At 42.1% G+C, this 14,392-nt stretch overlaps 1 protein-coding gene across 1 annotated transcript in view; it reads right to left on the reverse strand.

Annotated features, from left to right (window-relative positions):
- Nucleotides 1-112: 112 nt before the first annotated feature.
- LOC124148699 (mediator of RNA polymerase II transcription subunit 1-like) overlaps nucleotides 113-14,392 on the reverse strand; it is a 77,043-nt gene continuing 62,763 nt past the window's right edge. The window contains exons 11-15 of the mRNA XM_046519935.2: nucleotides 14,069-14,193; nucleotides 13,243-13,343; nucleotides 11,467-11,659; nucleotides 9,931-10,132; nucleotides 113-8,695 (exon numbers count right to left, since the gene is read on the reverse strand). Of these exons, the coding sequence (XP_046375891.2) occupies nucleotides 3,862-8,695; nucleotides 9,931-10,132; nucleotides 11,467-11,659; nucleotides 13,243-13,343; nucleotides 14,069-14,193 (5,455 nt within the window). The 3' untranslated portion in view covers nucleotides 113-3,861. The remainder of the gene's footprint in view (nucleotides 8,696-9,930; nucleotides 10,133-11,466; nucleotides 11,660-13,242; nucleotides 13,344-14,068; nucleotides 14,194-14,392) is intronic.

Genomic DNA, 14,392 nt, shown 5'->3' on the forward strand with positions numbered 1-14,392 from the left:
TGCTCCACTCAGGGTTGTTGGCTGCCTAGCACAGTGAGGAGCTGTGAATGGTGACAGTGATAGTAAAGAGCACCACAAGGGCTAACACTGTGATGAGCTTGCATGGTTTTTGGCCACCTAGCAGAGGGGAGCAGCAATATTAAAGAGCACCACGAACTGGCTATCGCTGAGGAGCTTGAATATAAGTATGTATGGAAGATTCTGATGTGATTTCAATAACCATGCTGAGTCTTGTGAGCTAAGCCGACTAGAAATGTTTACAATGATTCAAATTCTGTCTTCAATACTATCCAAAAACGAGGGAACTCCAAGATCACTATACCTCTAGGAAGAAATAATGCCAAGCCTCTGCAGCTCACCTTATCATGTATTACCGTATTACATTCACATGACAATAAAGACAGCCATTCAGGACAGCCATGAATTATCAATACCAGGAACACATTTAGTTTTCAAAATGATAAAATATTTTAAACTAAAAGATGAAATAAATGATTTTGTTTCACAAATACTGCTAGTTCACAACTTGAAAATTCTTAATATGCAGAGTCATCAGTGTCTTATGATAAACACAGCCACAATAATAAATTATCTCCCCTTACAAAAAAATTTGAATGATCAAATCAGGAAATTAACTGGAGAAAAACTAGACCGTATAATGCCCATACAATAGAGTAGTCTCCCCTTATAAGAAATTGTGAATAATCAAATTGGCAAACTGATAAGCTCAAGGAGAAGTAACCCAAACCCATGCACTGGAGATAATTACACTAATGTTATAACATTTGTTGCTATCAAGTTTTGTAACATACCAGGGATTTATCTGGACCTGCTTAGAAGCCAATATTTGGCCCCATTTCTACAGCAAATGTCAGTAACAATTCCCAAATTGGAACTGAAAATTTTAATATGTATTTTAATATATAACTAATAACTAATCTTATAGCTTTGTAGAGGTAACCTGTATTTTACTGAAAAAAAGGATCAATAAAAAGGAAGAGTTTTTAATGCTTAGTTTTATATTATTGTATTGAATGCAATCTCAAAATACCATATTCAAACAGGTCTACCTCTGAATATAGAAAATATGAACTTTAAAAAATCCCTATTTTGAACCAAAAATGATTTTATTTTTCAAAATTTGCCAGCCAGGGTCACTTAGTTTAGAATCCTAGATAAATTCCTAGATACTGTTTTACACAAATGACTGTTGGTTATTGTATATACAGCTATAAGTTACATATTGGTCAAATCTAACTTAACACTACTTCTGCAACACCATCTACAGTAAGCAGCGATGAATGTCAGTCATGGCATAGCCTTTTGGAGTTGTGGCCCCTGAGAAGAAAGTGTTGAAATCTTCAATAAGTTTCACTTTTCATTTCTTAAATTTACAGTACTGTTATCATGAAATCAAAAATGTTCCTTGCTAGCATCATTAAAGTGTCGTATTTTTATCTAGACATATTGGAGTATCTTGTCATGTCAGGTTCACTGTACATAGGCGAGACAATGACACACATAACAAGGCTCATAACATACAATGTAATTGTACACTAGCTTCTCGTCAAGTGTGGTACATCAAGGAATTTAAAGTCTACAGTCTAGGTGTTATTGTTTGCTGATTAGTTTTCGTCCACTAGTCCTTATAATGATAACATAAAGCAAACCCCTTAAAAATGGCAATTTTCTACTAGTCCTTATGATACCTTTACCATTGGGCAGTTTGGCAAGGACTATAGGACTAGTGCCAATTTCTAACCCTGCATGATTTACAATAAATATCTGAACCACCTTCAACATGACGACAAAGTGACAAGCAAGTTTCATCTTAATATCGACGGCAACATCGGACAAACAGGCCATGACATAATCACAACTAGACTTATAGCCCAGGTGAGCTCAAATCTTCACTAGTAATGCTGCTATTCCCATGGTTACGTAGTCTGTTGTGATTTTGGCTTTTCACAAAGGAGTAAATAGAGAAACAGTCTCTGGTTTTGGGTCTGACGACAGGTTAACATCATACTTTGTACAACTAACAGACAGAGTGACAAGCAACAGACATGGAGATACTGCCCTGAGAAAGTGGATGTGTCTAAGAAACAAGTACCGGTACAATAATTAATACAAAGTCTTGACTTCAGAAAGCAACACAAGAATAACAAATTATTAACAGTCAGATGATGGGCAGACAATGTAGGGACAGACCTCTTGTTCAGTACTGGGCACTGGTCATGTATCTTAGGGGAGAAGACTGAGTTTGTGGGACATGTTGCTTCTCAGAGATTTTTCATCCTTTAATATGAGTGAGTGAGTGAGTATGGTTTTACCCCGCTATTAGCTATATTCCAGCAATATCATGACAGGGGACACCAGAAATGGGCTTCACACATTGTACCCATGTCAGGAATCGAACCCGGGTCTTCGGTGTATGTCAGTTTTAACCACTAGGCTACCCGACCACCCCCATCCTTTAATATGACACAATGTATGACCGCCGAACCTTTTTCACAATCTGACTTACCATTTCACGAGAAAACCTGCATCACATGTATCAGCCGTTAATATGGCATCATGTTTTAATGAAACAACAGCCAGCGAGTCCTGGATCATACATATTGTCTAAACGCCATCCACACTTTGTAACACAGTCTCCATAGTTGGGGTGTAAATAAAATACCTCATAACTATATTTGCTTTTTAAACTGAAGTTTCAGATAACATCAATGCAGTTATACTTAAATCAATGATAAAAAGAAATCTAGCCCCTCTCCATATGAAAACATGGAAGACAGTACTCAAACTACAGACTTTAGAAAAAGTGGGACGAATTTTTTTTCACTTAATCCAGGTCTGGCTGAAAAAATATTTAAACCCTCAAAAATACCTTAAATTCAATTTTTGGCTGACAATACTTTGTGCGATAAAGTGTCCAATTTCTTTGATGATTCAATCTCTAAGACTGTTATTTTCGTTTCCCCTGCACCCCCTTCTCCTCTATAACAAAAGACCAGTGCACACCTGAAGATGATCTGACATCAGTAAACACTCAAGAACCAGGGAGTGATCTCAGTGCTGCAACAGATGTAAGTCTATGTTAATGTATAGAGGTTAGACCAGTCTTAGCACTACGATCAGTTTGTGGCCCACAACGGCATTCAAACAATATGAGAAACCAGGAAGAGATTTTGGCAAAGGTATCAGCTTGTCTGGCAGCTGTGCCATTTCCATGAAGGACACCAGTTTGGCTTTGCATGTCAGTTTTAATCACACCTTGGTATACAAAGAAAACCACATCTCACTACTGCAAAGACAGAATATCAATTCCTTATGGACCAGGGAACATGTCTAAAGATCACCGAACTGAATAAGATTCTTGTAATGTATCAATGCCAGCATAAAGGACAGAGTACATGGTGTATTTTGGATGACAAAAAATCCCTTTCCCTATTTCATGACTCGATAGAAGAAGTAAAATGAATTGACAATTCAGAATCTACCTTGAATGTTGGCATACTGTATTGAACTAATTCATAGGACAAGGTCAAAACTGGATATTCTAAACAAAAACTTTAAATCTTTGGTTTTAAGACAATCAACCGTCTTTTGAAGAACCCAGTGACAGAGGTATGTTTAACATAATCTATAATTACAAAAACATTCCAAGTCTTACCAAATGAAAGTTTTTGTTTAGGAATGTTTAGGCTAGTTTTGACAATCATTCTTAACTGTAAGGAAATCCATAAATGACTTAAATAAAATCAGTAGGGTCATATCCTATTACTGTTCTGACCCCACTGGTCACAATGGACAATTTGTGGTTTTCCTTTTTTTTTTCAAAACCCTAAAACACAATCATCAGCTATTCAGGCCCATTAAAGCTTCATCCATGAGTTCATCATCTATTTCACAAGGGGAGTGACGGGTATCCCCACTCCCTGGGGTCTCGGAATTACTCGTGACCTTGACCCCGGCAGGGCTTTGGCTGGGGCGTGGTGACTGATGCACTTTGGATTTAGGAGAACTTGACACAGTAGAGGATTTCACAGGAGTCGGTTTACCATCAGTGGGTGGAGGAGGAGCTGGTGTATCTTTAACTGGACTTTCAAGAACTGGCATAGGTGACGGCCCGTTGCTATTGACCTTGGGCGTCCCCGGACAATCTATAACAAGCCCATTTTCTGGACTACTTGCATCACTATGAGGGCTGGACACGTTCTTGTTGACTCGTTGCTTTTTTCGTGGCACACACTCTAGCTCGTCCATATCGCGAGTCTCAGGGGTGGAAGCTTTGGGCGTCGGCACTTTGAATGCTTCTCGCTCCTCCTTGTTAGGAGTCTTTTCTCTAGAACTTTCTCCATTGAATTTAGTATTGTTGAACACAAGAGGCGAAGTGCAATGTTTTTGCGAAGGACTTCGCTTCTCCACACCTACATTTTGCACATTCTGAATCGTCAAAGGAGAGACACTCCCCCCTTTAATGCTGCCTTTATCTGAGAGTTCAGATTTTTTATTATTTGACACATTTCCCACAGGTTTATTCCCTGTCACTGGAGACCCACTTCTCCCACTCTCCACGGACTGTCTTCTGTTTTTATTATCATCCTTTGAAAAGGCATTGACTTTATCCTTTCCATCAAGCACAGAGTTTGTTGAAGCACCTGGCCTACCAGGACTATCTTTAATCCCAGGGCTTGACTTGCCTCCAGGGCTAGCCCGACCCACTGGGCTGTCCCTATTTTTCAGGGCCTCCTTATTCACAGGACTGGCCCTCCCAACAGATCTAGAGGAACCTAGACTGTTGGTCCTTGGTGAAGAAGACACTGAATTGTTTTCGGATGTAACCACCTTGTTTAGAGGAGAGGAATTTTGCCCCAGTTTTATCATTTCATTACGACTCACTTTATTATTCACAGAAGACAACACTTTGGGCGAATCCTTATTTGAAGATCCCACAGACATATTCCTTTTGATTTGAGAATCCATCCGGTTCCGGTTCGTGTCACCAGAATCACTTTTCTCTCGCTCTGTCTTTGAACTATTTAACACATGATCTTGAGCCTTAGGGTCTGAGCGGGAGGCTCTTTGCTCAGCCAAAGCTCTGTTCTCCTGTTCAGCCTTCTCCCGAGCTTGTTTGGCCAACACTTCCCCCGGTGTCATAGTACTGACATGCACTGCAGTAGTGCTGGATTTTGTCAGCTTGTCAATCACAGCAGACAAAGATCCCTTTCTCGATCTGGCAGCTGGCAGTTTGCCTTTATTTGCACCAGCATCACCAGACGATCCTGAGCCGGAACCATTTCCACCAGCACCTTCTGAAGCACTTGAGGACTCAACAGGTTTGCTATTTACAGTGGAATTACTTTTCGAACTGGTATTCCCAGAAGCACTGCCACTAGAGCTTTTAGTAACATTAGCACTGGAACTTGCCGAGGCTTTAGAACTGTGTGAAGCACTGGTGTTACTTGATCCCCCAGAGTTGGGAGCAGCTCCTGATGTATTGGTGGAGAGATCCTTGGAGCTAGATGCTCCTGAGCCTTGACTGGTGTTGCTGCTGTGACTAGTTCCACTGCTCGAGGAGGAGGAGGATAATTTGGGGATTGGGGGAAGACTAGCCACACTACTAGCCGTGGGCGCATCGGGGAGGAAACTAGCTATGGATAGGGCAGCCGGGAGGGAAGGGCCTGAGGTAGATGAATTCTTGCTGGAGCTAGAACTTGAAGCATTGGAGGATTTTGGCGTACTGGAGGTTTTTGAAGCGTTCTTATCCTTTGATGAGCTACTGCTACTAGATTTTGTTAAGCCGGAACTCTGAGATTTTGTTGAGCTGGACTGAGGCCGAGAAGAGCTTGATGTTTGCGTTTTGGAGGAGCTTGATGATTTGTTTGAGCTGCTACTGACTGATCTATTAGAGCTTGAAGATTTGGATGAGCTGGTGCTGGTTTTAGGTGATCCTGAGGATGAGGATGAGGATTTAATTGTCTGAGACGAGGACAGTTTTGGATTTTGACTTGATGGCCTTGCTGGACTGGATGAGTGACTTTTAGACGAGCTTGAAGGAGTTTTAGCAGTGACCGGTGTAGTTGGAGTTTTAGCACTACTGGTGGGTGTTGAAGATTTTGTCGAGGTGACAGATTTTGGCGAATTTGAAGCTGAAGGTGACTTAGAAAGGTTTGACACAGGGTTTTTTGACAAACTGAGTGATGTGGGAGGTTTTGGTAGACTGGAAGAGGATTTGGAGGATGTGAGGGATTTAGAGGAACTTGATTTGCCCGATGACTGGGAAGCAAGCTTGGAGGGGGAGGACGTTGGTGTCCTGACTGGACTGGGTGAGAGAGATACCTTTGAAACTATTGGTGCCTGAGGTCGGGATGAATTAGACACTGATGTTTTAGTGGATGTAAGATTTTTAGCGGTGCTCAATGTAGAAGGACTCTTTTTGTCAGTCTGGACAGTTACTGAAGATCCTGAGTTAGGAATATTGAGTGGTTTGAGTCGGATTGTAGTTTTAGTTGCCAGTTTAGGGTCTGACTTGCTAACACTATTACCCTGAGATTGATTTGGACTTGCTGATCTCTGAGATAAAGATGATGAGCGATGAAGACTTTTTTGAGAGGATGACTGTGATTTATGGCTTGAAATTATGTCTGGATCTTTCAAGTCATGTTTGGAGACAATCAACTTGTCTACCACTGGAGTGGATGAGTGTTTGGAGGACTTCTTGGAGGTGTCCTCCTCAATTTTAAAAGAAGGCTCTTTTGACACTCTAATTTTCAGCTTGGTGACCGACTTTTGATCACTCTCCACAGTTGCAGCATGATATACAGTTTTATTCACAGCCACGCTAGAATACTGGTTACTCTCACCCAACTTCCGCTTCTTTCTCTCCTTCTTCGATTCATCCTTCCCTCTCTTCCTCTTCACAGATTCACCACTTGAGCCATACTTGCTCTCTTTCCTTTTATACTTTTCACTCTTTCTACGGGAGGAGGTATCATAAGAGTTTTTTGATTTGTTAGTAATCTGCAGCCTGGTAGGTGATGCTGCATATACTGCTAGCCTCTCCGAACCACTGAGGCTTGGCAAAGGTTCATCCTCATCCTCATCACTCTTAAAGTCAAACGTACCCACATTGCTCTGTTTGCCAAGGCTTTTGCTTGACAGAGATTCCATGCTCACAGCAGGTGCGCTGCGGCTATCACTATGCCTCAAAGCAGGCAGCTTCAACTTCAACCCCTTCCCTTCCTCAATTTTCACAATACTTGTACACATTGGTTCCACATTTTCATTTTTTAACTTTTCAAATTTTTCAAACAAACCTGTAATCTCCCTCCTATCCGAGGAACTGGATTCAGTCTTAATGGGAGGTGTCTTAACAGAGTACTTGGTCTCGGGAAGATCAAACGCTGTCCTATCAAACATTGCACTGTGTAGAGGATCAGACCTTTCACGGTCAGGGCTAAAAACTTCCTTGTGAAAACTCGAGGAGATGGGAGATTTGGAGTCCTGCCTGGGACTGCTGGACTTAAAGCCTAAAAAAGCAGCATTTCTTCCACTGTTTTTATCTGACGCTATACTGGAAGAGGAACTACTAAGAGAAGAAGCTGGGTCTAGAGCCTCGTTTCCCTCTCCCGACCCAGCGAGGAGATCCTCAAGAGAGGTAGAGGCATTCTCGTTTTTTGAACCCGGCGATGAATTTTTGGATAAAAGACTCCTCCCAGGATCCGCGTCTGACAACAATGCTGACAGTTCATTTTCCGTCGCTTGCTTTTGATCCTTAGGAATCAAACTGTCCATACTATCTGCAAGCTTCTTCAGATTTGATTCCCCGAATGAATCTTCTGTTAAGTCAATAATGGACTGCAGGCCTGGTGCAGGGGGCAGGCCAGAACTGCTTTGTAAACTAGAATCAAATGGACTACAGCTCGAGTCTAAGTCTATAGTGGTTATCTTATCATTTCCTTCACCATCACTCAGTCTATGTTTGGGACTTCGACCTAGCTGGTCAGAAGTAGAACGTCTTTTGCGCACACGTTTATGAAGGGCTGATGGTTTTGTTGCATTTGCCAATGGTATAGAACCTGCTGCTGCAGCAGCAGCGGCGGCAGCTGCAGTTGAAGCAGCTCCCGTAGTCTGATCTTCTAAGAGTTTGGACAACATGGGACTGTCATTCACTTCTTGACTAGAGCCATCATGTTCCTGGTCGAGAAGTCCAGCCAACAGAGGATTATTGCCAATTTTGTCCAAAGGGGGAGAGAGGAGGTCAGCGATGGTACTGCGCATATCTTGCATCTGTCCCCGCATATCTTGCATCTGACCCCTCATGTCGGTCATTTGAGCAGGTGGAGGCAGCTGGTTGACTTGCAGCTGATGCTGTTGCTGCTGTTGCAGTTGATGATGGTGGTGATGGGACATCTGGTGAGTCATAGGGTGGGGCATATGGTGATGAGAGACTTGGTGTTGCATTTGCTGCATAGGGGCCATCTGCTGGGGCACCTGGGACAGGGCGGGGTTCACGAACACGGGTTGTCTCCCCCTGGAGTGTATACTGGGTGTCTGTGTGGGTTGGGGGCGGTTGTTGCGCTGCCATAAGGCCATCTTCATCGCTGCCAGCCTTTCTTCAAGTAGCTTCTGCAGCTGCTCTCTACCCTTCTTGATGATCGACCTCAGAGTGATTGGGATTGACAGGCATCTGAAAAGAGATGACAAATCTTACAGTATGTTGAAACCCATCCTCATGCATTTGCCTGTACATATATTCCTCCTTCTCCTAAGTCCAAAGTCAGCAATATTTCAGCCATATTTCAGCCATATCACAGTGGCCTCTATATAATCAAATCTGGACCAGACAAATTGGCACTGATATGCAATCAACCATGCTTGACCACCAAAAGCTTGTCAGTCACCTTATGACAAGCATAGGCGACTAGTAGTTTAACGCCACACTCAGCAATATTCCAGCTATATGACTGTGGCCTGTTAATTATGATATCGTGAGCAACGATCAATTTGCTCTCCTTGATATCTTGTACATGTAAATAATTCGTGAAAAAAATGTCCAAAATCATATTTTGGGGAGGATAAGCGTAATAGTGTAATTTTAGGCTCAAAAGTGTAAATATTGTGCCCAAAGCGTAATGGTTGGCATCGCTGCAACATGTGTGTGTGATGACGAATGGAAATGTATTTTACGCGAAATAATCAATAAAAATTGTGCCAGATGTACAGGTGGACAGGTATTACATTTTGGGTTGACAACAGCTGAGTGAGATGTGCGTGGTATAAACAAACTATAACATTTTTTACAAAAAGAGTCAGGGACAGATGTCTGTTTGCTCTTAATGCCCATTGCTTCTGAAGTTCAGTGGATGAAACTAGACAATGTTGCAAGTGATCTGTTTTGACTTCATTCCGGATTCCACAGTCTATATCCAGGAGAACTGCTCACATCTCTGTGAAATGCTTGTCATTAGAGGCGACTAACGGGATTGGGTGGTCAGACTCGCTGGTTGACTTGGTTGATGCATGTCATTGATCCCAATTGCATAGGTCGAAGCTCATGATATTAATCACTGGATTGTCTCGATTCTTTACAGACCGCCGTCAAACACCTCGAATACTGCCGAGAGCAGCATTAAACAACCAACCAAGGCCAAGGTTTGAGATAGTGCTATGTATTTTGTATCTCGAATTTGTGATAAGAGGTCAAATTTATATTTATTTTTATCGTGAGGAGGTCAGGACTGGATATAAGCTTGAGATATCGGTACATTCAAGATAACAGGGTCGGAAAGTAATTAGGTCATTAGCCTAAAAAGTCACAAAAAAGGTAGAATACAATGAGAAAAATATATTAATCACTTTCTAAAATATTATCTTACAAATATGTGATTTTAAAGAAAGCAATACAACAGTTATCTCCCTTACCTCTGGAACACCCTGGAAGCAAAGTCATCAGTACAGAGAACTTGGTCCGTGTGACCTGAAGACAGGCGACACTTGAGGCTGGTGATATCTCCCAGATCTAGCTCCACGTTCAACATGGAGTCATATACAGGGTGTTCCATGGTTATACAGATCTGTTGGAGGGAGATCGTCGTCAGCTCTATCACAACAGCATTCGCCATATCTGAAACATTAAGTGGCACAGCTGAAGTGGATTGTGGTGGGTAGGGAGATCGTTGTCAGCTCTATCACAACAGCATTCGCTATTTCAGAAACATGACAAGCTTATTACATGGGTCCCTTGATTTTCATGCTTAATTTTGAACAATGCACCTGGTTGATTGCCTGTCATTGATTGTGGATCTCTGTTGAGGCTGAAGTTGTAAGTGTTCTCAAAGCATAGGAGTAAATAAAAGCATCAAAACCATAAGGGACGGTTGAGTAGCCTGGCGGTTATAGCGTTCCCTCGTCACGCCGAAGACCCGGGTTCGATTCCCGACATGGGTACAATGTGTGGATCCCATTTCTGGAGTCCCTCACCGTGATATTGCTGGGATAATGCTTAAAGCGGCAAAAAGCTATACTCACTCCATAGTCATAAGAAAAGCTAAAAGCAGAATCTGTTGTATGATTCCAACTACATCAGAAACATGGGTTTAAGAATCACTATAAAATAGTGATGATACCAGGAGTTTGCGAAAGGATGACACCCATTAGTGACACCCATCACAAAGACAAGTCAATGGTCACCTGGGCAAACACAGAACCTAGGTAAACGATGGTAAACTTCGTGACACCCATCACAAAGACAAGACAAGTGGTCACCTGGGCAAACACAGAACCTAGGTAAACGATGGTAAACTTTGTGACACCCATCACAAAGACAAGACAAGTGGTCACCTGGGCAGACACAGAACCTAGGTAAACGATGGTAAACTTCGTGACACCCATCACAAAGACAAGTCAATGGTCACCTGGGCAGACACAGAACCTAGGTAAACGATGGTAAACTTCATGACACCCATCACAAAGACAATTCAAGTGGTCACCTGGGCCAACACAGAACCTAGGTAAACGATGGTAAACTTCATGACACCCATCACAAAGACAAGTCAAGTGGTCACCTGGGCCAACACAGAACCTAGGTAAACGATGGTAAACTTCATGACACCCATCACAAAGACAAGTCAAGTGGTCACCTGGGCCAACACAGAACCTAGGTAAACGATGGTAAACTTCATGACACCCATCACAAAGACAAGTCAAGTGGTCACCTGGGCAGACACAGAACCTAGGTAAACGATGGTAAACTTCGTGACACCCATCACAAAGACAAGTCAAGTGGTCACCTGGGCAGACACAGAACCTAGGTAAACGATGGTAAACTTCGTGACACCCATCACAAAGACAAGTCAAGTGGTCACCTAGGCAAACACTGAACCTAGGTCAACGATGGTAAACTTCGTCCCTCATCAGCAACCCTAGTTTCCAGAGGATGTAACTCAGTGTCCAACATACCTTGTTTGGAGTTGGGTCTGATGCAGCTGCTGACGACAGTGTTGAAGACAAGCTGCTGGCGTAGATGACTGAGAATGTGAGCAACGTTCATGGGATGTGTGAACGGGATGCGGGACACCATCACACCAGGCTGGTCCAGGGAGCTGCCGTTCACGTTGCTCATGAAGTACACATGCTGCTGGTCTGGCAAGGACTGAAGACAGACACCATGATTATGTGTAATAGAACAGTATCACAAGTCCACTCACAACGTCTCCTACATTGTCAGTATCTGTGTTAACCAGCAGTCCTGATTTTATGTCAAGTAGATCCCAATTCCTCTACAAGAAACTAGCAAGTATTATCACCATGTGATTTCATGTCATGTAGATCCCAATTCCTCTACAAGAAACTAGCAAGTATTATGTCATGTAGATCCCAATTCCTCCACAAGAAACTAGCAAGTATTGTCATGTAGATCCCCATTCCTCTACAAGAAACTAGCAAGTATTGTCATGTAGATACCCATTCCTCTACAAGAAACTAGCAAGTATTATGTTATGTAGATCCCCATTCCTCTACAAGAAACTAGCAAGTATTGTCATGTAGATCCCCATTCCTCTACAAGAAACTAGCAAGTATTGTCATGTAGATCCCCATTCCTCTACAAGAAACTAGCAAGTATTGTCATGTAGATACCCATTCCTCTACAAGAAACTAGCAAGTATTGTCATGTAGATCCCCATTCCTCTACAAGAAACTAGCAAGTATTATCACCATGTGATTTCATGTCATGTAGATCCCAATTCCTCTACAAGAAACTAGCAAGTATTATGTCATGTAGATCCCAATTCCTCCACAAGAAACTAGCAAGTATTGTCATGTAGATCCCCTTTCCTCTACAAGAAACTAGCAAGTATTGTCATGTAGATCCCCATTCCTCTACAAGAAACTAGCAAGTATTATGTTATGTAGATCCCCATTCCTCTACAAGAAACTAGCAAGTATTATGTTATGTAGATCCCCATTCCTCTACAAGAAACTAGCAAGTATTGTCATGTAGATCCCCATTCCTCTACAAGAAACTAGCAAGTATTGTCATGTAGATCCCCATTCCTCTACAAGAAACTAGCAAGTATTGTCATGTAGATCCCCATTCCTCTACAAGAAACTAGCAAGTATTGTCATGTAGATCCCCATTCCTCTACAAGAAACTAGCAAGTATTGTCATGTAGATCCCCATTCCTCTACAAGAAACTAGCAAGTATTGTCATGTAGATCCCCATTCCTCTACAAGAAACTAGCAAGTATTATCAATGTCCTGACAGACTTCATGTGATGCCAATCAAATCACAGTCAACACCTTTACATATTCCAAATAGATTAATTATATCAAGGCGAAAAATATGTCAATTTTTTTCTGGTCTAAGGGTTAGATTGATGGAGTGAAAAGCCAAGAACATAAAAAAAAATTTAAAATACTTCCTGCCCAAAACAAATACACTTACATTGAACTAAAAAAAATATTTTTATTACCATGAACCCAAGTAATTGATCACAATTACCATAAACAAAACATGTGGCCTAGTGTTCATTTCCGATATCATGTCACTCCAACAACTCAAATATCAGTGGAATTCCTAACACAGAGACCTCACCTTGCAACCTAAGATAGCCGTTAGCCTGTGATCAGCTGTGTTCGTCTTAAATCTTCAACCTGGATGTTCAATTTGGATAGCTGTTGTATAATCTAGGAAGTCCTTTTGTCATACCATGAAAACAAGCTACACAACTTACCACAAAGAGCTCTGTCTCATTGAGAGTTTTTCCATTTGAATATTTTTCCATTATGAGGGACAACAGTGGTTTGGGTTCGGCACCTTTCTCAATGTCTATATCTGCAATAAGAGAAAAACAAAATATAAGGAGGTGAGGTGAAATGGGGTTTAACGTCGTATCCACGATTATTGCACTTATTTAGTGACGTGTATGCACGTGTGTGTGTGTCCTTGTTTTAGCCCCCTAACACCGTGCGCCAGATAAGGTAACAACAGGTTCTATCTTTTAATGTCTTTTGGTATGACATGGCCGGGAATTGAACCCTGGACCTTTGCTCTCCCCGGCGGACGTTCTACCACTAGACCGTGAGGCGATCACAAATATAAGGAAGTCTCAACAGAATACAGAACAGTGGAAGACCAAGAAACACTTCTATCAAACTAGTAAGCTCTGCAACACTGAGCTGAGGTTAACTGGGTTTAGCGTCCCATTCAGTATGATGACCTGTACTTGTCTTATCCCCTTAATGCCACACACTAGGCAGGGTAGCATCAAGTACCATCAGTGATAGAAACAGTTATTTAAGACAGTGGATGAAAACCCCGACCTTCCAACCTCACAAGACCACAGAGGTGATCCCTAGGAACAGGAATATGATAGAACATCAGTACTCTCTTATTTGTCATCGGATGCTACTAAATAAGGTTGTCTGTTTGTTGTTCATGCCAGTCAGCAATATTCCAGCGAAATATATATATCACTGTGGCATGTAAATAATCATGTATAGGCCAGCAAACCAATTGTTAGTATTATGAACTAATGTCCCTTGCTGAAATATACTGACTTGTATGTGACTGTATCTTCTGAATCATAGACAGTGCCAGAGGGATGGGCTCCGGCAGCTCCAGCACAAAACAGGCCGGGAAGGTGAAACTGTTGACATGGGTCAGGCCTTGAAATGATGGGATGCTGAAACAACAATTGTACCATTACAGATGGACTGATGACACATGGGTGTCTCACAACAGTGACTGTTATCTAGTGTTATCTAAGAGCGGAGGCAGATCCTGAAAGGAGCATGTGGAGGAGGAGGGGCATGTGGAGAGGGAGGAGGAGGAGCATGTGGAGACGGAGGAGGAGCATGTGGAGAGGGAGGAGGAGCATGAAG

This window comes from Haliotis rufescens, unplaced genomic scaffold (genome assembly GCF_023055435.1).
Source record: "Haliotis rufescens isolate VD_foot unplaced genomic scaffold, xgHalRufe1.0.p SCAF_69, whole genome shotgun sequence".
NCBI lineage: Eukaryota > Metazoa > Mollusca > Gastropoda > Lepetellida > Haliotidae > Haliotis > Haliotis rufescens.